Source organism: Syngnathus scovelli, chromosome 17 (genome assembly GCF_024217435.2).
Source record: "Syngnathus scovelli strain Florida chromosome 17, RoL_Ssco_1.2, whole genome shotgun sequence".
NCBI classification, from domain to species: Eukaryota; Metazoa; Chordata; class Actinopteri; order Syngnathiformes; family Syngnathidae; genus Syngnathus; species Syngnathus scovelli.
Window position 1 is genome coordinate 4,372,176 of NC_090863.1, and position 23,074 is coordinate 4,395,249.

Here is a 23,074-nt window from a genome sequence, read left to right on the forward strand (position 1 = left end):
CATTACGGTACAGTTATCCGACTGAGACTATTTACAAAGTCACCTTTTCACAGTCCCTTCCTTGGATCCTATGTTTGGCTACTCTTTTTGAAATGCAGAAATATGCCACAAGATAGCGCCAAAATCATGCGTTAATAAGAACATAGTACAATTTTTGAATCTGTGTTCTGGACTGTGATTATGTGCTGCATTTACAGATTGTAATTGGTATTAATTGTCCTGTCAGATCAGGGGCCAGTATAATCCAAACACAAATGAAAATGCATTTCACAGCGACGCCATAAGATGCAGTAATGTTGTTTTTCCACAGAGAATAAAAATGTGTCAGTCTACATCTGTTGCCGCACCATTTGTGTTTAAATATCCACTGCTTAGATAATTAAGACATTTCATCACATGATAGTCAACTACCAAAGAAAATAATCTTTAGTCGTTCATCTTACCTGGATTAATAAGTATCACTTCTGATTTCTGCCATACACGTACATGTGTTTTAACTCAAAAGAGTTTTATTTTAAAGCCACCCATGAGAGTATTTCATGGACACAGTGCTAAATGCGTGCATGCATATACTTAAGACACGTTTCACAGCAGGATAAAAATGCAGCATGCAACTTCTAGTAAGCGCAACAATCCGGTATGAACAAAAGTGTGGAAACAATGGATTGAATGAACATGTTGATATTAACTAGGTGCACACAGTCTAAAATTATTTTGCATAGCATAAAGGTTGTTGTTTTTTTTAAACAAGAAAATGTGGTAAAATGAGGATGACTCATTGTTGAATGCAAAAAATAAAAATAAAAAATCCAATTGTCAAAAGAAGACATCATTTTCTAAAAAGCACTTCCAGCCTTTAAATCTGATTACATCTTTGCTTTTGGCACTTCGGGATTAGAGGTAAAACAACCAAAATGGCAACTGGAGCTAAATAAGTGCAAAGTTGGCGAAAGATTTTGGTGTTCAGAACAGTCGAGCGCGGATTCTGTCTAAGGGATCCGTCTCCCACATCTTGGGGTCCCAGGCGTGGAACCAGCCGGTGAAAATTGGCGGCTCCGCTCCCTGTTTGATGGTGGTGATGGGCAGCCCCTTGCGGCCGGACGGGTCTGAATCCAGATATTCCCTTGCTGGAGGAGATGGGCGAAAAAATAGGCATTAAAAACAAACATCATTTTCATTTATCCTCCTTGGCATACAGCATGGAGGGGGAATCAGCAGAGCATTTACGTCATGAGCAATCTCTCTCTCTCCACTTAAGGGGGCAAGACTGAAAAACTGCATTTGAAAGCCTGTGACCTTCAATCCCCGAGGGAGGGAGGGAGGGAGCACTCCCATAATAAGCAAACATCTATGAAGGATAGCCCTGCTTGGACTCGGGAAGAAAAAATATTGTGTGTCTGCCACACTCCAGAGACACAATGTTGACTTCTCTTGACAAGTGCGCTCATGGACATTGTTGGCTTCGAGCAAAAGTGCAAAAGGACATTTGCCGCTCAAAAGGCCATCATATGACAATACTGCATTTAATGCCAAAGGCAAGATGGCTAACGTGCGAGTCTCAAAGATTTTAAGAATCATTAGGCACAGTCGTCATTGTTTTATGGAAAAGTTAATAGCTAAAGGATAATTCAACTGGACATTTTTTGTACAACCAACCTAATTTGGGAGCTCCAGTCCTTTCCTGTGCGTTCGCTTCATTGCCGATCCAAAGGAAGAGCTGCGTGGAACACACAAACAACGGATGTCATCAAGGTCAATTCAGGGCATAAATGACAATTCTCCAAACCCAACAAAAACAGTAGCCATCTTACTTGGGTCCAAGTATCTAGAATCATGACATCATCCGTGGCCAGGTCAGTCTGAGTGAAATCTCCAGGAACTTCTTCAACCTGCGAGAAGGCTGTGGTCATAATGTGTCTGAGCGCTAAAGCGCAATTCATTCATATCATGATGTCACATACAGTGAGTCGTCCGGTTTTGTTGGAGCAGCCAAACAGGCGCGGTGGCTTGATCACGTTCTGCAGAGTTTTGGACGTCTGGTATTCCTTTTTGCCACCCAGAGCGGTCCAGAATGCAGCTGATAAGAAGAAGAATTGGTACCAATTGAGCACTTTTATCGTTCTGGTTGAATTAGCACTGATATACAATCACAAGCTCCTTTTTTGGGTGGAATCCACAAAGATGTTATTTGCTTAGAAATTCACCATGTCTCATAAAAGATGCTGGCAAGCAACTATGCTGAAATGAGGGGCGGGGCTTTATTTAGTCAGCCTTTGCTGCCATCTTGTGGTGATTATAGGCAATTGTAAAGGTGGGCATTAATTTTGCCTCTACATTGTCGATGGATTAACAGAGGACACCCACCTGGTTCTTTTCCCTCGGCAACTTGACTGGCGCTTCCTCCAAGGAAGCCCACCACGTGCTTGGCGGCCTCCATCTCGTTGTCGCTGGCGCCCACGCCTCGCCACACAAACAGACCGCTTGGTGACTTCAGCACAAACACGTCGTTGGTGTTCAGCTTGGAAGCGGAAACATCAACCTGAAGGAAGAAATGAAGACAGGTGAGAAGTGGGAGACTTTTTGACACGTTGAATAAAAGTGCTCATCACCTCCACGGCCCGGGTAGCGTGGGAGGTGCTCTGGCGGATGTGGAAGAGGCGAGTGCTGCTAGATTGGGTCTGTCCGCCTTTACGTGATGTTCCTCCGCTGTGGATGATCATGGGTCTGCCCTTGAACAGGCTCATCAAGTGAGGGGGCTCCTGGCCCTGAGTCACTCTCACCTGTAGAACACAACAGTATTCAATAATCAAGGCCAATTTCAAAAATAAAAATCCTTTTACAGCAATTATCAAGTTTAAAAATAAAAAATAAATAATATTTAACTTTCAGTATTTCTAATCAATAATACATCCATCCATTTATCAGAAAATCCGACTTGTAGTTACAGGGCCACGTTAGAATTAATAGAATAGCGCCCTCTGTTGGCCATTTGAAGATGGTGTATTTTTTTTATGAAGAAAGTTGCAGTTGACGTTCAATCTCTCACCAAATATGTTTTTTGAGCTCACAATTAACCTTGGCGGCAATTTCCACTATCTATTCCTGATCTCATCCTGATTGTAAGAATACTAGCAGGTGGTTACCGTATTTGCCGGTGTATTGGTCGACCTTTTTCGATCCAAAATCTACCGAAAAAAATCGACCTCGACTTATACACCGAGTCATAAAATTTAACTTCGTATTCATCGCTTCAAATGTGATGGTAACCAAGGCCGTTTCTCATGCATCTCATTGTGCGTTGCACTTAGAAAATTTGAACCGGGCGGCGTGCGCGAGTGCGCGGCCCGCTGGAAGACGAATGAGGCTCAGCGATCTCCTCCGCGGTGCTTATAAACAGCCGATCCGCTCGGCGGGGGCTATTTTCGGCCACTCGGCGCGTGCGCACGGGCTCCCGGATGTGCCGGGCGGCGTGCGCGAGTGCGCGGCCCGCTGGAAGTCGAATGAGGCTCAGCGATCTCCTCCGCGGTGCTTATAAACAGCCGATCCGCTCGGCGGGGGCTATTTTTGGCCACTTGGCGCGTGCGCACGGCCTCCCGGATGTGCCGGGCGGGTGCGCGAGCTCGCCGGCCGCTGGAAGTCGAATGAGGCTCCGCGATCTCCTCCGCAGTGCTTATAAACAGCCGATCCGCTCGGCGGGGGCTATTTTCGGCCACTTGGCGCGTGCGCACGGCCTCCCGGATGTGCCGGGCGGGTGCGCGAGCTCGCCGGCCGCTGGAAGTCGAATGAGGCGCCGCGATCTCCTCCGCGGTGCTTATAAACAGCCGATCCGCTCGGCGGGGGCTATTTTCGGCCACTTGGCGCGTGCGCACCGCCTCCCGGATGTGCCGGGCGGGTGCGCGAGCTCGCCGGCCGCTGGAAGTCGAATGAGGCGCCGCGATCTCCTCCGCGGTGCTTATAAAGTGCCGATCCGCTCGGCTTGGAGCTATTTCCGGCCTCCCGTTGGTGCCGGGCGGCGTGCGCGAGCTCGCCGGCCGCGATCTCCTCCGCGGTGCTTATAAACAGCCGCATGCGCACGGCCTCCCGGAATTTGAACACATTTCGTCAATAAATTTCGCATATTGAATTTTGAAGTTTAATATAATGCAACAATTGAGCTCGACTTATACAAAGGATATATCATAAAATCGTAAATTTCCGTCGAATTTTAGGGGGTCGACTTATACACCGAGTCGACCTGTACACCGGCAAATACGGTAAGTAGAAAAATGATATAAAGGCGTTAGTATCTGTCGACAAGCTCGAACCTGAACTGGTGATCCTCCCATTGAGTCATCCAATTTCACGGTGAGAAACGCTGAAGCAGTCAATTCATCCTGTGTCGCCTTCAGCCCTTGCCTGACAAAGTCACGTAGACAAATTCAGAATACGTTTAACGAGTTTCGCCCAAAGTCAAACAACAATAACACACACCAAGTGTAAATCAGTTGTCCTGTCTTGTAGGTGTAGAGGATGATGTAACAGTCGCCACCATAGAAGTGGCCGTACGATGCAGGATCTACGGGAACCATTTCACCATTCTCCGCACGCCAAATCTAAAAGAGACCAGATACATTTCTTATAAAATTTGGAAGTTATTGAAACTGTCTGTAAAGTAGGGAAGTAGAAGAGATGGCTTTGCTCAACAACTGGTTGTCACTGAAACTATTTATTGTAGATATTGCTGATGGGAAAGAGTTAAAGGGGCCCCAGGATGGACCCTTGGGGCACACCTGTGGTGACTGGGGACAGCTAGGAGGTGAATGAGTCAAGTTGAAGGTACCATTACCTGGAACTTGCCCGTGCCATCGTCGACCATGCCGTGCTGAGCTGCCATGACCTTATTGGAGTGCAGGCTGGACGCGTCAAAGGGCACCTGATCCACTTTAGCAATGCGACCAATAGTGTAAGCCTGACTCGGCCCGGTGGTCTCGTCTTTGTCCTTCCAGTCGCTGAAGAACTGCTTAAAGAGGATGGTCTCGGCTCCTGCGGGAAGCACTTGCAGCTGCAAGTAGCGTCAAGAAAGTTTTTTTTGTGCGGTTCGACTACAGAAGATCATCTCCAAAATGTACCTGGCACTTGTTGCTGTAGCCTTTGTCTTTAATGAACTTCTGGCCTGTTGACATGGCGGCTTTACGCTCTGACACGTTGGCCTTTGGACCTGATTTAAGGCAATGATAGGCAGATGAGATGAACGTCTATCCAGTCCATTCACTGGAAACTTCATTAGGTACACTTGCACAATCCAATCGGAGTCAATAAAAATGCACTGACCTACAATTACAAATTGTAATATTACTTGCGTGAATTCGGATGACTTGATTACCTTTCCAAACAAATATGTTCTTGTCCACTCCGTTATCTAGAATGTAACATTCGTCGGGTGACAACATGGCCTGTTTGAAGGGGCTGGATGCGGCCACCGCAGTCAACTTCATGGAACCCGAAGCATCGGAGATCTGAAAAGCAAAAGGAAATTTCAAATACAATAGCTGTCATCACAATTAGCAGAAAACAAAAAGCTTTCTCACCATGTAGAGGGCGCCCTTCTGCCTATTGGAGACATCCACCTTCTCATCATCAGTAGTGCTAGGTGCAATGGCAGGTTTGGGTCCCAGCACCTTGAAACACAGTCAACTATTGAGACAAGTCCATTGTAGTTTATCATTAAGACTACTTTACAAGTTGTTTTTTTTTTTAGACTTTGATGTCTGTACAAATCTATTTTTGGATAAAGAAATGAAATAAAGTAGACATGAAATAAAATGAACTCCCTCGTGCACTGAATATGGCAAAAATGATAGAAGTTTTAGAATTTCTCTAAACAAAGAGAAAAAAAAAAAACATCTAGGGCTCTTGTATCATCTCATTAGTCTTCTGTGTCCTCCCTTCAAGTGTTTACAAGTTAGCCCCAATTTGGCCCGCTAGCAGCTCATTACAAACGACAGCATTGTGCATGTTTGTTCCCACGCTGCCTATCTCGCTGGACGTGACGCGAATCATTACAGCTTACAGCTTCGGCTTCACAGGAGACCTTTGGGCTCAAACATCAAGTGCGAGGCTGAGAAAATGAATTGCACCTCCGTGATGGCCTGCGGCTCTTGGCCCTCGTCCACCATGTGCAGCTTGGCTCGGCCGTTCCTCTCGTTGTCTCGGATGTGGATGGCCATGTGGGAGGCCTTCAGCCTCTCGTAGCGGTTGCACTCGCTGCCGCACCACTGGTAGATTTCCTGGCGACAAACAACATTGTGACAGACATCTGAGGCGGGTGGAAGTACTAAAAAAAATGTGACCATTGAAGATAAAATTTTCCTGTGTGTTTTATAAATGATCTTGAGAGCAACCAATCCAGTGTCACACAGCCATCCAAAGCAAGGGCTCACCTTTCCCAGATCAATAATGAAGCAGTCCCCCTTGTTGAAGCTAGCCCAGGTCATCTCCATCTCGGTGGCTCTGATGGCCCTGCGACCTTTGATGTGAAGCAGTCGTTTCACATTGGCGTCGTTGATCACCACGTGTTGAAAACCAGACGCCACACCACCTTTCTGTGAGAACACGGGTTGATTGTTAGTCATCTGACGTAGTGGATTCATTTGAATCCTATAATGAGTTAATTTCTATATTGCATTTCTTGTCACAGTACTTCCCTGACATCAAATACTAATTTCCTATTAGGTGGGGCTTTGGCGCCATCTTGTGGCATTTAAGGATATTACATAAATACCACAAAATTCACCTTTGCTCTCATATTGGATCTGCTCCTTCTCCTTGGTCTGCTCCTTCGTAACATAGTTGCTCTTTGAACTAAGTGAGTTGAGGCATTTCATTTAGATAAAAGTAGTAGTTTACCGCCGCCCGTCATCTTGTGGCATTTTGGCCTGTGACCAAATGAATTTGATGGATAATTTGGGGATTAACTAAACCATACATGGCAGGGTTGAAGGTTTGTTTCACAAGTTGGATGATTTCACAAGTTCACAACTGAGAATGATTTGAACTTTACACAGCAATATGGACCAAGACAGCTTCCGGATAAAAAAGACATTGACTTGATGACTGTCAATTATCAAATCGTGTCAAGGAGGAGGACCTTCGTTGTACCTTGGAAGTGGAACTGTCCCGTAAAGTGCCGTCCTTTGAGAAGCCGTCAAAGCAAAACAAATGTAACTTACAAATCATGCAAATTGGAATTCCAACATATCGCCAAGACATAATGCTCATTAGTGGGAGGATGGAGACGAATGAGTTCTTGTGACAGAACAACATTTCTTCTTGCTGAACAAAGTACCAGTATGCTGACAGGGTCTCGCCACAATCTGGAGGAGTGGCTTCAAAATGGAGACCACATTCAGCCTTCTCAAGAACCGCTCTGTAAAATTTTCCATAGTAACAATGTGTCCTGTGTTTGCTCTGATGGAAAGATTGCTTCCTGAAGGACTCGCCAAAGCTATGAGGAAGTTCTCCCGATGAAAATAGAAAAACTAAAAAAAAAAAAAAACTGGTTTAAAAAAAAAAAAAGAGAGAGTAATAAAACAAGGATTATATTACGTAAATTTGGCAAGAATATTTTACATTTTGTAAATTAGCCTGTAAGGATTTGCATATGTTAAACATCATTATTATATAACATCATGTGCTTTTGGTCAAAGTCCTTGCAAAAGGTTTAGTGGGATAATTACAGCCAGACAAAATTAGAGGAGGAAATTTCGGCTCAAAACAACTCAAAACAGATGGGCAGCGGAAAGGCTGGACGCGCCCTGGCATGGAAACTCTGAAGAAGGCAATTTGTCGGTGAACTTCAGACTCATCTGCGACAGAATGCACCTGGGGCTGACAATCATTAAACCACGGTTATATAGTTGAGCCATTGAAGTTACCCTTTTTACAAAGTGCCGTTTAAAATCCAAGCATGGCTCAGTTGCCATGGCAACAGCATAGTAGGAGAAGCTGTTCTCATTTCCTAACAAGTTCTTCATTCCAATTCATCCTCAACTTTAATTATTGGCTTGATAACTAGCCATTGGGTCAGTTAAACGAAAAGTTAGGTCAAATATCTGCACCTTGTATGTGATGCCCGTCTTGAAGTAGCCAAGGAAGGTGTTGGATTCGCTGCCCTGAATCTCCCGGAACTGCACCGGCCCGCCACCCAGGAAGTCGTCCAGCTGAGTGGCGAAGATGGCCGCGGCGCCGCTCTCGTCCTGCGAGCACTCCTCTCCTGGAGGGGAATCACAAAACGTCGAAAATTTGTGATTATTATCGATGCCACAAGATGGCGGCAAAGCACTTTTCTGCAATTAGACAAGGTTATGGCCTGACTAAATTGAGCTCCTTCTCACACTTTTTTGCTAAAGCCGTTTTTTTTTGTTTTGGACCTGGCTTTTGGTTTGGGGAAAAAAAGGATGTGTGCCTTTAAGGGGCGTGGCCATACGTGTGACATCATGAGTCAGTTCATCTGCTTGTGAGAATTGAATGAAAATATGGCTCTTGTGAGTCAGGCACGGAGACACTGACTCACTTCCACCACAGCTGCTGGATGCATCAGACTTAATGAAACAAATTAAACTTTCCCTTCAATCCACAACATTCCAGATCCCTAAAATCCATTCGAGACGGAGTCAGCATTTTTTTTCGCTCTTATGTAAGTACGGCAATTGAATCAGAACGTTTTGTTCTTTTACTCAATTTCACATTATATAATTCTACTTTAGTGTTTTGGCAACAGTATGCTGCAAGTCTAATATGTTGGTTGCAGAGGCCCAACTGACTGCCAGCAAACAAGTACGGGCTGGTTCTTGTCCCCCAGCGGCCCGTAGAAGTATTCCTGAAGTGACTCGTACTGATTTGACCAAGATTTAAAGAGCATGAGAAAAGCTCACCAGATGTCACCCGCATGTCACGATGGTTTGAATGTGAAGAGAACTGAGACTTAAGAGCACAAAAAAGAGAGACGTGCGGATTCTCACGAACAGTTGCAACTTTTAGAGTTGCGCAGCTATATAGCGCTTGTGGTATGTGTTTTAGCGGCGACGCTGGCAGACTTGTCTGCATGCACTCAGGAACCACATGTGTTATGTAACATTCCGGACGCACACAAAGCTATACTGCTCGGAGAAACTGAGATTAGTTTCTGGGCGCTGTGTTTTACCGAGCCACATGTGGATGCTGTACGAGGGGGCGGAAGTGGTGAAAAGCAACAAGTAGGCATCTCCGCTGTAGAAGTTTCCATGCAGAGCCTTCGGAACGGGCTTCAGGTCCAAATTCTCGATGCGCCACACTTGCAGGCCAGGCTGCTTCCCTGCGTTTGCAAACTCCTTATGGGACACCATGATGGATCTAAAAGGGAGGGGTGGGGCGGGGGGGACACAAAGAAAGATGTTAAATGAAGGATTTTGCATTGCAAAATTGGGGTGTGGCCATTTAAGGATTACAAAAAACGATTTTCAAATAAAAAGATTTCTGGTATTTTTTTCTCATTCACACAAACAAAAAATATACGAAACATGTTCATGAAAATTAAACTTTGCCAAGCAAGCAATGACAAGCATTTAATTTGGCACGTTCTACTTTTGCATAATCCATCTACCACGCACATACAGGCACATTAGAGAAACTGTAATCTGTCATGCCGCCAAAGATACAAAATCACTCAGATTATTTATTCACCCACCATGTTTACACGAGATCCAAATTACTTTGAGGCAGTAGCATTATTATTGAGGATTTCTTTTTTAACATCCTCACATACAAACTCTTACTTGCTTTTAGAAAGAACATTTCAAGCAGTTGTGATGGTAAGGCACTCACTAATGTGTCTAAATTGTGGGTGGGTGGTTTTATTGCACAGATCGGGTTACAGATGCAGGAAAACGCTTGGTAGAGTAGCCGGAACAGGGCTGATCAATGCAGTCTGAAGCAAACACTCATCTTGGCTTTGAGACGACTGCATTAAAACGTCATTATTAAAGTGCGCCAGCCACTTTATCATATGTAGCTGCATTTAGGAAACAAGTACTACAAAAAAAAAAAAAAAAAAAAAAATTATGGGAACAATGTAAAATCTTATTATTTCATATGAACTAATTTTTGGAGTTATTGTTTCCCTCGTGTGGCCATTAATGACATAAATAGAAATGAATGGATGGGCATTATCACATACACACAACAGAAAAGTTCAACAATTTTCAAATTTATTTTGAAATTTGGATTTTAACATAAATGTCTCACTGTTATTAAAAACATAGACACTTTAGAGTTTCTGTATTTTCACAAGAAACATTGAATTGACACATGATTTTGCTTTTGCGGGCCACATAAAATGAAGTGACGGGCCAGATCTGGCCCCCGGGCCATGAGTTTGACACAAAGTGGAACAGAACACACCTCACATTTTCTTTGCTCCACTGTCAAACAATGACGTGATTAATAATGAATATTCAATTCTTTTATCACTTTACCTTATACATGGTCACAAATTAATATTTTGTAACAACTAATCGCTGATTATTGGCCTCGAGGTAAGTAGAATGTGCGCAAGAGAGACTGACTTGTCCCAACACATCCGGACGTCTGGCAAAACAAATGAAGCGCACCTTTGCTGGGCATGTCAGTAAACCTTGAATTTGCTTCTATAAAAGGTGCCCTTCATTTGCGTACCTAGCTGTCCAAAGAGTACATAACATTATCGGGCAAAATGTACCATTTCGTGCGTTAAATTCTCACTACATTGTGACAATGGATATTTAGTAAATCAATTATTGTGATATTGTGTGCACGGATGACATCATTGTTGTCGCTTTGATTTCAATGAAGAATCTCACAGTACTTTACGAGACCAACAAGACTCTGCAACATTAAAGCTTTTAATTACCACGGACGAACTGGTCCTATGTTACGTAACGTTGCTCTTTGGATTAACACTCCCTTTATGTCTTTTGAATCTACTCAATGATTTAAAAGTAAAAAAATCAAAGAATATATACGACAATAATAGTTTTATGCGAAAAAAACAAAACAATGGGATACTTTGCAATGGGTGAACCAGAGGAAAAAGAAAACGTTGCTCTTTGGATTAACACTCCCTTTATGTCTTTTGAATCTACTCAATGATTTTAAAGTAAAAAATTCAAAGAATATATACGACAATAATAGTTTTATGCGAAAAAAAAACCAATCGGATACTTTGCAATGGGTGAACCAGAGGAAAAAGAAAACAATGACAGAAATAAAGTTACTAATAAAATAATACTTACATGTATATGTGATGATGGGTGGAAGAAGAGAAGTGTCGGCGGAGGCTGCAGATGTGGGAGTGATCCGATTCAGAGGCGCAAAAGTGTAGTGGCCAAGGGGGAGGAAGATTGAACAGCAACGGAGGTTGTCTGTCGGAAAATACGACGCTCTGATTGGTTGAAAGCAGCGAGCCAAAACAAACAAACATCCAGATGCTCTTCTAATATAACAACAGACGCACACGCTCCAAGTCTGTATTTAATAAATTTACCGATGGCAGATGATGGTTACTTCCTGCTCTTTTCCGGATATAAAATGTGTTCAAACAGGGAGTTCACTGGGTTCACTTTAAACACAAAGTAGCAAACATGGGGTTGTTTGCTTTTGGGATTTGCTTTGACAAGTCATATGCGTCCATACTTCATCTTTTTAAAAGTAAATCCAAAAGGTTGCCTACCAATTACGTTAGTCTACCTAACTGGTGCTAGAGTGGTGAATGTTTTCATTGAACAGGGAGTGACAGGAGGCCCCACCAGCAGGCTGGAGACAGCTGATGCTGCACATCCTCAACCACAATGGATTACAATCTTATCATGTCGGGCTAATCTGGGACACAAAAGGAGAAGAGGGACATGAGGGAGAACTGGGACCTCACTTTGATACTGTTGGAAATAAATAAATTCAGATTTGTTACAATATACAAACAATTTCATCTTTTTTTTTCCTTCTTGGATTACATTTCATTTTCTTTCAATTCCTTCTCAAGGTTGCTTTCTGTTTTGATTTGTAATTTATGCTTGCATTACATTTAATTTTCTTTCAATTCCTTCTCAAGGTAATTTGTAATTTATGCTTACACTACATTTAATTTTCTTTCAATTCCTTCTCAAGGTTGCTTTCTGTTTTGATTTGTACCTTATGCTTGTATTATATTATTAGAAGCATCTAATTACAAACCAGGTCGCTGTTTGTTTATCCGCAAGCCACATGTTTAATTAAAGCACATCAACACTGGGAGTCATCCAGCTGAGTTGCGCTTTGTGTGTCTACGGCCGGCCGCACTTTTATCCACTCTCAAATAATTATTCCCTGCAGCCGTTTGAGTTTTGCATCTTTGAAGGCCTTATCCAAACATGGCCAGCTGCGACACTCGTCCGTCTCGTTTGTCCAGTCTCGAAAGAATACATAATGACACTGTTATTATGATGACCACATCAGCTCGTACATCTGCCACAATCGTACTATATGCACATACCAGGCCGAGAACTATACTATAAAGTCGGACAAAGACAAAACAAGTCACATTTTTGCAAAATGGAGGCTAACAATGAAAATTAGGAGATAGATAAGATGAAACTGGGAACTTTAAAAAAAGACCAACATAGGAAGTTGAACAGAGGAACTAGAGCACAAGATTGACGCTATCGCAGCAGGCCACAAAATGAACCACATCCTCACTTTACAAGGATCTTAACATGCAAATGTTAAAATACGCTTCCTGAAAATGTAAATGCTCTTAAGACATCTGATTACTTCAGACAAACAGGGCACAGTATTAAAAGCAAAACATGTCTTGCAAGTTTCTGTTTTGTTAGTTCAACAAGGAAGAGTGACTGACGTCTGCCGATTTGCATGTCACAAAATTGGAATTACTGAAAGGAAAGTTGTGATGAAATTGACAAAAGTTTTGTATTTCAGTACACTGTATACACTTTGTGAGATTTTTCTAATTGCTTCAATAAAAGTTTGGAAACAGTGGCTTTTTTTTTTTTAAAGAGACAGTACACGTTTCCACTAAGCTAGAAAAAAATGGCTTCGAATGCGATTTTAAGCAGAGGCTTTCAAAGGTAACTCTCTGGGGGGGCTCATGCATTGGTGGGCCCCTGACCTTACGACCCCATGAGGGGGGGTACCACGCAGTCTACTCAGAGAACCGTTAAAACAACAGCGATTTCTGTGGTTTTGTCAAAATGCCATTAATTGTGTTCTTGTTATGTAAGTTAGATCCCAAAGCTTTTTCTCGGCTTTCTCGTTGACCGTCACTGAGCCAAAAATTCCTTTCTTGGATTGGAAAGTGACAATTCTCATGCAACCAAGGGATCTTGTTAGTTTGCAACCAAGATTGAAAGGTCTCTGGAGAATGACACTAGTAAAAATAAGAACATTTATTGAAGTATTAAAAACGACAACTCAAATGTTTTAATCTACTATATAAACACCATTCACTGGCTGTCAGACAAAAAAACAATTCAAGACAGCACTACTTGAATAACTTACATTATGAGATATACGTTGATGATATAAACTGGAACGTTGTTCATGCCTCCCCGGTGTCCATCTGAGGGCAGACAAAAATGCGACAGTTTCACCAGATGAAATCAAATGGAATGTGGCGGCCTTGTCTTACATAAGGGCAATAAAACATTTGGGCCAACTCGGTTTCTCTGTCACTGCTGGATTTAATTTCGATTTCATCAGTTATTCAACAAACTTGGTGAAAGAATGGTGAGCCTTACAACTAATTGAGGGTTGTGTAGCACAGAAGTCAAATTGTTTCCATTTCTCCTGCCTCTATTCCAGCCAACTTTGGGAATATTTGGTATTTTCATGAAAAAAGAAGTTGGCTCCACACAACAAAAGTTAAATAATTTTAAGAATATTTGTTTATATAAAACTACTGGAAGAAAAAAAATCCACTGGTACTCTATGAGCCTGTGAGTGTTGTCTGTTTACATGTGTTGCTCCACAGTTTGTGTTCAAATATCTAATATATAGTATTTAGTCATGTTTGTTGCAGTAAATTATAATAAAACCACAGATATAATAAATCCAGATCCAGCCTATGTTTGATTCGTTTCTATCACTGTGTTGCTGTTTTACCTGAAGGTCCGGTCCACTCTGCGACGACCCCTCAGAGCTCCACAAGGACGGATCCTCCTGATTGGCTAAAGTCTGATTGACGAACCGCAACATTCCCTTCAATGAGTTCATGTGCTCGTTCGGGCTGCTCGCTCCTACTCGCTCGTTATCTCCTTCCTCCGTGATAGTACGCTCGGAGCTGGAGCTGGTGTCTCCCATCACGTAGGTGAGGGGGTCGAAGGAGAGCTCGCAGCTCGATGGCGAGTCGGTGCTGCTGAGTCCCTGCCAGCTGTGGTCTACGGAAACCGAGTTGGACGACTCCCACGGCTGCTGACTCAGCGCCTCCCTCAGCGTGGCCTTCAGGCTCGGGGGGAGCTCTAAGGACAGGTCGTTGCTACAGCTCTGGAGAAGCATCTCGAGGCCCGCATCAGATGGAGGTGAGGGAATTGCGGAGGGAGGGGAAGTCCTGGGAGCGAGGGATGGAGAGATGGTGGTTGTTGGATGCCTAGTGGGAGAGGAAGGTGGGCATGGCGAGGATGAGGAGTCCTCTTGGGGATGCACGGATGGCAAGGAGCCATTTGGATCGCACGCAGCTGGATGGTGACGTTCAGTTGCTCGCTCCAGAATGGAGATGAGACGAGTTACCTCAGACTCCTGCTTAGAAGTTGCCAAAATGAGCAGATTGTTAACTTGCATCAAAAAATAATAATAATCACTGGACACTAACAAAATATGTTAGCATAACCATCGCTAACATTTCTGATCGTGAAATATAAAACAAAATAAAAAATAACTGAAAAATGTATTTAAACCCTTGAATGCATAAATTAATACTTTTTAGGCTAAGTCATCAGAAAATAAATCTTCAAGTTCAGATAGCTTCAAAAATACAGCAACAATAAGTGTTGATTTTAGCCTTGCATTAAAGTGCATTACCTCGAGCTCACTGGAGGTCTCGACGGACCTCTGAAAGGATTCAAGCTGAGTGCAGCGCTGAGCAGATTTGTCCCTGGCTTCTTTCCACTGAGCACTAAGCTGCTCCAGCTGGACTTGGAGCTGCCTCTTCTGAGCCTTGACTTTCTCGTACAAATTCCGGCTCCTCTCCAGCTGAGTCTCAGTCTGCAGGAGCCCGTTCTGGCTCTGCTCTAGCCGAGTCTGGAGATGACTGGCTTCGGCCTTGGTGCGATCCAACTCCATCTTTGCGTGTTCCAGCTCACTTTTAGCCTGGTCCAGCTGGATCTCCTGCTGCTGGAGTTTAGAGGTGAGCTTCTCCTGTGAGGATGACATGTGCGAGGACACTTTGAGGAGCTGACCTCGGGTCTCCTGCAGGGACTCCAGCTGACCAAGAAGAAAGAAAACACATCTTAGCGTACATTGAAATTTAAAATACTCAATCTAATCCGACATTCCCTTAGGCTCAGTAAAAACTGTCTCAGTGTTTCTTCAAGTGTGGTAGAGGAGGGCTTCCTCTAGTGGTACATAAAATAATCTATACATTTTAATTGATTTAATCTTGAGCTATGCAATCCACGTACGTACTGAATTGTTTAGAATCGTCGCTAATACTTGCTAATGATATGGCGTACCTCCTTGTTATGTTGCTCCCGCTCCAGATCCAGCTCCCGCTCTAAAGAAGCGAGCATGTTCTGCAAGCTGACCTCGGAGCGTTGCCAGCGTGTCTCTTTCAGAGCCAGCTCTTCCTTTGCATGGCACAGCTTCTCAACCTACACAGTACCCATGACAGTATAATTGCACGATTTGAGCAGCTAGCATGTGAAAACATCTAAACGGCGTTTACCAAGTCCTTCTCCTGCAGCTTGATGGCGTCCAGTTGTGACGCGAGAGCTTTACAGTGACACTGAGCTTTTTCAAGTTCCTGCAGCAATGTCTCAAATCTGTGCTGATGGGATTCCTGAAACACATTTGAAAGATCAGACCCAATATTTTTAAAGAAAAACAACCAACCACAGGATATATTTTCTCTCCCAAAAAACAACAACTGTTCCTTCTGTCCACTGTTCTCTTTCCAGGATGTCACGTGTTGAACTTTTTCAATTTGACCTACAGGACATTGTGACCCGATTCGCTTTTGTCTTATGTGCATGACCTTGCTCACATTCCTAGATGCACTCCTCTCTATACCTTTGTCTCCTCGAGCTCCTTCTGAGCATCTCTCAGTTCTTCCTCTCTGGCTTCCAGACTTTGCTGCAGTGCCTTCACCTTGATCTCCATCTCCTGCTTGTGCTCCCGGATGGCCACATCCAGGTGGCCCAGCTGAGGAACAAACGGAAGTGTGTCAAAGCGTTGCCTTCCAAACACACCCTGGAGGCTTCTTTCATACCAGCGTTGCTCTCTGCTGGAGCTCCCCCTGTCTTTCTTTCAATGCATCGTCCATGTCTAAAACTTCATGAGTCCTCTCTTCCAACTCCTTCTGGGTCTCGCTGTGAACACGCACATACACCTTATAAATAAATCGTATCATGTAATGGATTATGAACATTAAGAAAAGTTTATAAGATCTAATATAACACTTTTTATTGATCTAATTATTATGCAGAAAGAATGTAAACTAGATTTATTATTTTTGTGTATAAAAAAATCTGTGTTTTTTTTTTTAGAAACCTTTCTTTTTTTTAGATATTTTTAGGGGAGGGCTCTGACAGAAACGTGGTGTGTGAAGACCAATGAACTCAAGTCTTGCGGTTGTACAGACAAATCTTTATATTGTTGGTGTGTGTGTTCCCTTGAGTGCTTTGTGTACAGTAGCTGCAGGCAATAATTACAAAAGAGCTTTTATAGCTCAGTGGCACAGTATGTACCATCTTGAAATAGCAAATGATTACATCACGAAAGAAATTATTCATAAAATGGACACGTTTGTCACACAAAGATGATGCACAGACATGCGTGAAGTAAAAAAAAAAAAAAGTATAAAATTCTCATGACATGGTTTCAACGACTCCATGACGTCCGTAGAAGAGTTCACGAGCCTCACCTGAGACGTATACTCAGTTTTTCCACCTCCACTTGCCGCTCGTCAGCAATGCTTTGGGTCCTCTGCAAGACGTCTTTAAGCAAGTGGAGCTGCGTCAAAGTCTCGGCCAGCTCCTCCTGCACCGTCTGGAGCTGGCCCTCCAGGAGCTGCACCTTCTGGATGCAGTTGTGCTTGTCTGCCTCGCAGCGATGGAGCTTCTCTTCCAGGTCCACCACTAAAGAAGAGAGAGGGAAAGTGTTGAAGGTATCACAACGAATGTGGCTTGGGTGCATTTGCTTACCCAAGTCATTCTTGTTTTCAAGCGCGCTCCTTGTTTGCTGAAGGTTCTTGTCCATGACGCTGATCTGAGATGTCTTGACGGTGACGTCTTTCCGCAGACTCTGCAGCTCCGACTCTTTGGACATGAGCTCCACTTGGTATTTTTTTGCGTCTGTTGTTGCTTGGCTAAAAAAAATATGAAAAGTATCAAGCTTGTTATGATTAGTTTTTTTTTTTTTTTTTTAGCATGACATCCAAATATGAAACATTTATTCGCCTCACCTTATCATGAGCACGGCACCCATTTCTGATATGAAGAGAACCTTCAGCAATTTTTAGGAACTTAGCAAAAAAAATGTGTCACATGAAGAAAATGAAGTAATTGTCCTTTAAAACATCCAGCCGAAAGAAATGTCGGCAAACCAAAGCTAAGCCTCGCTTATATATTAACGGAGGCGAGAGGCGGAGCAAAAGGGGCGGCATCACGCTTACTGCTGGTTATGGTGGAATCATAAGACACAATCTGATGTGTCTGATTTTCAAATGGGACAACATATGATGCAATTATCTCAATGGTAAGAAAAAAAAATACGTGGAAAACAAGCTGTTGATGATTCTACTGCTGTCCTTACTTGAGTGTCACCGACAGTTTAGTGTTCTTTTCCTTCACGTCATGCAGGTCCTTGTCCTTCTCCGCATTATCTTCCCGTTTGCTCCTCAACTCATCCTGCAGAGACGCTCGAGCTCGCTCCAGCTGATGCTCAAGTGTGGACACCTACGTATGTCAAAGACAAGAATGTCACCAATTTCAGCATTTGGTGAGAATACAGCAAAGGTCACCAAGGTGGTAACATTAAATTATAACCCAATGAATTAGATCTAATAAGTCTGTGCGCGATTCTGTAAAGCTCAGCGCGCTGAATGGACAACATTGTTTTAAGAGTTGGGACACAAAGTTACAAGCTAAGAAGACTTTCTGTGCTATTTATGTGATCACAAGATTAAACCGCTTATCCCCTGAAACCAACGCTTTGTTTTCTCATGATGAATCAACCCTTCTCGTTATATAAAACAAATGGCTGACATCTTCTCTTTGCACTAGCACACTCGGTTGCTCACCTGTTGCTGCAGCTGACTTTGGCTCTCCTCCAGTTCGGCGATGCGAGCCGTGCTCTCGCTCAGCATGGTTTGCTGCTGCTGCAAAGAAAGCTGAAGCTGCAGATTTTGCTCACTGGAACTCTGAGCCACCCGAGTGACACCGTGAAGCTTTTCTTGCTGAGAACACACCTGAAGAGGGGAGAAGGAAAAAAAACAAAAAAAAACAGGCATCATTGAGCATTATTATTATCATTTTTGAAAATTGCTCAGTCCGAGCGGTGACTGTCTACCAGGTCTTTGGATCTCTGCAGCTCGGACTCGTAGCTTTTTTTCATCTCCTCCATCTGCTGAAGATGCCACGTCAGCTGGTCTCGGCACGCTGACAGAGACGACTGGAGCTCACACACCTGACACACGCCCAGACAAAAAGTCAACACTCACACAAAAGTACAACTTTGACACTGGATGGACTTAAATATTTGGTTCTTCTAGTCATCCTTAAAACAATGTCACACGTTGTTCCACCGACCTTGGCTGCCTGCTCTTTTAAACTCTGGAGCAACTCCTCGCTGTGTCTCGCTTCAATCTGCTTCTCCTGAAGCCGGGACAAAATGCATCAAGTCCTCACGAAGCTTGTTTTAAAAACAGGAGTCCTTCCTTACCTGCGTGAGCTGTTCCATGGAGGTCTGCAGCCGTAAAGTTGCAGCCTGAGCCTCATCTCTTTCTCTCTGGAGACAACTCAGTTCCTGCTCCATGTCTAAGACTCGAGAATGAGCCTCCTCCACAGACAGCTGTAGCTGAAAATGTGAGAAAATGCTGACTTTATATTTATAAATAATTTATAGTTATAATGAACGACTAAAATGACGGACACTCGTAAAAAAGATGAACAACCCTATCATGAATATTTAAAAAAAAAAAAAAAAAAGCACAGATTTAAATTCAAGTCACCATGTCTATTCTGTGTTGGTGCTCGGTGCATTGCTGACTTTGTGATTGTTTGGTCTTTTCCAAAGTTTGCTGGTACTCTCTTTGCTTTTTGCTCATCAGTGTTTGGTAGTGTTGAAGAGTGCCAATCTTTTCCTGCATTGAATACAAGAAGAACAAAAATAGCATATTCAAAAAGTGCTGGATGATGACAGAAAACTCAACTTTGCTCACTTCAGATAAGTAAACAATCCCTCCAAAAAAGGGCTTCAAGCTGTGTTATATAACCTTATACGGATATTTGAACACCAACGGTGAAGCAACACATTTAGACCGACAATATCACAATACTCACAGGTATATATATTCTTTATGAAAAACAACTTACTGCAGCTTATTGAGTAATGGAGACTTATGTATTATACACCCCCAGTGACCAAGTCACATGAGAAGGAGCAGCACATTTAAAAATGTACCTGCAGCTGATTCTCCAGCTCCGTATTCCTCAGTGCAGCCTGACTGTAGGCCGACGTTTTCTCCTCTAACTGTTTCTCCAGCGCGGCAACTCGAGCGCTCTTTCTCTTTAACTGATTTGAAACCAAGAGCAAAGCAAAGCTTGTGAAACCACGTGTATGAAGTGTCACATTTGTTGTATGACCAACAGAAGCAGAATAAGAGAAAATTGCTATACTTCTTTTTCTGAGGCCGTGGCTTGGCTGGCTTTGTCCATCAGCTCCGTCTGGAGATTCTGGTAGTTGGAAGCTCTTTGGGCCAAGGAACCTTGCAGGGTGGAAATTTCCTCCTGAGCTCGGTTCACGCGGTCCTGAAGCCTCTCGACCAGGCTGCATTGTTTCGTCCTTTCAGCCTCCTTCACCTGAAGAACTTGCAATAGATGCTGGTAACCTTCACCTGAGAAGATCCAAAAATAATAAGACTAGCGTTGATGATGTGAATGTTACATTGGCGGGATTTTCTTTTGTGCTTTTGTTTGTAGATCAAAATGCAAATGAAAGAACGTGAACCTGGTTTCAGTTTCATCATTTGTGCAGTTGTTGAATAGTCCGCCGGAGGCAGCATGCAGGGCCTGACACACAATGGTCCTACAGCATCCTAAAAAAAATATTATATCATCTGAAGATTAAATGACTTTGGCTTTGGGCACCATAAGGAAAATCATATGACGTATAAATCTCCCCACCTCTCGAAGATGCAGCAGAGATAATATGGCCTCCAGGCTGGCTGCCTCGGCTTGGCTCTGCTGCGTTGCTCTGTTGCTGTGGGCCAGGCACAGCTCCTGGTTCTTGGTCAGAGTCCGCAGATCTTCCAGTTCCTTGCGCAGAGTAAGCAGCTCCCTGCATTCAGCGTTGCGTTCCGTCAGCTGCCTCTGGAGGTCTGCGCTCCACCGCCCGGCATCCTCCAGCTTCGCCTGGAGATCTGAACACTCAGCGGCAAAAGTTTTTGCCTGCCTTACATCTTCCTTTAGCTGGCTGCAAGGGCCCGTGAAGAGGTCATGGTAAGGATGAGTAAGCACACATAATGGGAACAAAGCTAGCCAATGTTAAGATGCAAACCTGATTGTATGATTCTGATCGGCCTTTTCTCTTTCCAGCGCAGTACACTGAAGTTCTAACGCTTCTTTTTCTTGATCACACTCAATCAGTCTGTCTTTTAATTTGATTTCATTTTCCATCACCTGGAACGCATACACAGCAATTGTTTTACAATGACATCAGTTTCAGCCTGGAACACTTTGACGACCTTTGAGATTCCAAAGTTGAAAATTACCTTTTGAAATTTGATGGCAACAGTAGCCTTGTACTCTTTGAAAGCTTCTTTGAGTTTCTCAGCATTTTCGAGGGCTTGGTTTCTTTGTTGCTCCGCCCTGTTAAAAATTGGACAAAATTATGTAGAATACAGCACAAATATACAGACTCAATTTACCTTTTAGCCAAAGCGCTTTTGTTTGCCAGCTCTTCTCTGAGAGTGTTTAGTTTTCCCGTCAGAGTTGTTATCATGATGTCACTGTGAGTTGCTTCCTCCTCACAACGTTCTGCTCTCAGCTCTGCCGCCCTAAGAAACACAAAGACAGACTGGCTTTCAGGATATCATGTACGTGGGCATGACTTACTTTAGTTCTTTAGCTTTGGTCTCCACTTCTGTTTCGAGATGTACAATTTTCTCCTTCATGATGTTAAGAGATCTCCCACTGGGGCATCGCAGGTGGCCCTGAAAGTGAAAATGTCCCTCATTATGCATAAAGTTGTACGATATAATAATATATCTTGTTTGTTTATGGACAGTGTGTACATACAATATAAAGGAAAAACCATGGAGATGTTTGCACCAGTACAAGCAGAAAAGATCATTTCCATATTCTTTTACCTGAGAGCTGGAGGAAAGGAGTTCATACGGTGTAGCATCCAGGTCAGTGATGAGTTCAACATCCTGCATGGCAAGACGGGCATTTTCTTGGCGTGCGTAACCCATTTTTCGCTTCATAGGAACAGAATCCATTTCATGGATGACATGAAGTAAAGTGGACTGGATAAGAATGGAAACAAGCATTTTTTTCTGTTGTTAGCATATTGGATTATTAGTTGTTCCAGTTACCATTTCAAATTAATGTAATGATTCCTAATAGATCCAAAATTAATATTTATATTTATATTTATATATATAAAATAATATTTTTGTTCAACAAGCAATGACAGCGACGTAACGTGCCAGACAGAACAATTAAATGTTCTTCCACTAGATGGCAGAAGACACACTCTTAGTGGTTTGAAAAAGATAACTTTACAAACATAATCTTGATTTATGCAGATTAATTGAACATAGATTGAAACATAATTGAAGTCTCGAAAAATGGCATTAATGACTTAATTCACGAATAGAGCAGTGGATTAAAACAAGTTGTCGTGGACTCACCCAGTTGCAGTCTTGGCAGATTCATCAAGTGTCTAGTCTGTTCAATCTTCGTCATTGACATTTGATTCTGAAGAGTACATACGACCAGTTAAGTGATCATAACTTTTACAGTGGTCAACTGTCGGCTGTGGTGGTACTTATCGATCTCTTTCAAGAATAAACGATACATGACTGTCAATGAGTTAGTAGCATGTTAGCAGGCCAAATGTAAACAACGCTTGCTAATCAACAAGTGGCTAGCCGAGAGATGTAACGTCGCTGCGATCTGGTAAAAGAAAGCCCCAAAAAACAGCCTGGTAATGTAACTAAATTGCATATTAGCTTGGTGGTGGTAGTTGTTTTGTTTTTTAATACACTCGTTTCATTTTGTCATTCGTTTTAGTCGATGTGTTACCATTACCCAACAAAAACTTAACCAAGTTGTCTCCGCCCCTGTTTTTTTTTAATCCGTTAGTGATTGGATGGAAGCAATCGACACTACACAACGATTGGTTAAAGCGTCTGATACGCAGACGAGCGCGAACAGTGGCGGAAGGATGAAATAGCCAATGGCAAGCGTGGAAGTGATCTAAAATAGCCAATCGCAATCGTGAAAAATAGCGCAAGGACGACGGCATCACTCTGTTATCCAGCTCAGTAGCCTAGTGGTAGAGTGTGGGTTCAAACCCCGACCGGTTAATACCAAAGATTATAAAAATAGGACCAGTTTCTTCCCTGCTTGGTAATCAGGGGTTGGAATTGGCT

The 23,074-nt window shown here is 43.1% G+C and overlaps 2 protein-coding genes across 2 annotated transcripts; both read right to left on the reverse strand.

Moving 5' to 3' along the window:
• Window positions 1-487: 487 nt before the first annotated feature.
• On the reverse strand, window positions 488-11,408 carry scinlb (scinderin like b). The gene is made up of 17 exons (XM_049746416.2): window positions 11,286-11,408; window positions 9,182-9,369; window positions 8,097-8,251; window positions 6,420-6,581; window positions 6,117-6,266; window positions 5,568-5,657; window positions 5,363-5,495; window positions 5,109-5,197; window positions 4,826-5,041; window positions 4,471-4,592; window positions 4,305-4,395; window positions 2,610-2,780; window positions 2,365-2,539; window positions 1,962-2,077; window positions 1,812-1,889; window positions 1,657-1,717; window positions 488-1,127 (listed from the first exon to the last, which is right to left on the reverse strand). Exons 2-17 carry the CDS (start codon window positions 9,360-9,362, stop codon window positions 964-966), a joined length of 2,154 nt encoding a protein of 717 aa, XP_049602373.1. The 5' UTR covers window positions 9,363-9,369; window positions 11,286-11,408; the 3' UTR covers window positions 488-963.
• A 2,003-nt stretch (window positions 11,409-13,411) lies between these two features.
• On the reverse strand, window positions 13,412-22,767 carry ccdc18 (coiled-coil domain containing 18). Its single transcript, XM_049746414.2, has 25 exons — window positions 22,331-22,767; window positions 21,785-21,943; window positions 21,531-21,628; window positions 21,344-21,472; window positions 21,188-21,284; window positions 20,974-21,095; window positions 20,601-20,889; window positions 20,425-20,512; window positions 20,094-20,311; window positions 19,879-19,989; window positions 19,427-19,558; window positions 19,138-19,272; window positions 19,005-19,070; window positions 18,766-18,882; window positions 18,497-18,664; window positions 18,010-18,152; window positions 17,400-17,563; window positions 17,120-17,333; window positions 16,466-16,565; window positions 16,267-16,398; window positions 15,923-16,036; window positions 15,711-15,848; window positions 15,061-15,462; window positions 14,146-14,778; window positions 13,412-13,603 (listed from the first exon to the last, which is right to left on the reverse strand). The coding sequence occupies exons 2-25, from the start codon at window positions 21,914-21,916 to the stop codon at window positions 13,583-13,585; spliced, it is 3,963 nt and encodes a 1,320-aa protein (XP_049602371.1). The 5' UTR covers window positions 21,917-21,943; window positions 22,331-22,767; the 3' UTR covers window positions 13,412-13,582.
• Between the last annotated feature and the right edge of the window lie 307 nt (window positions 22,768-23,074).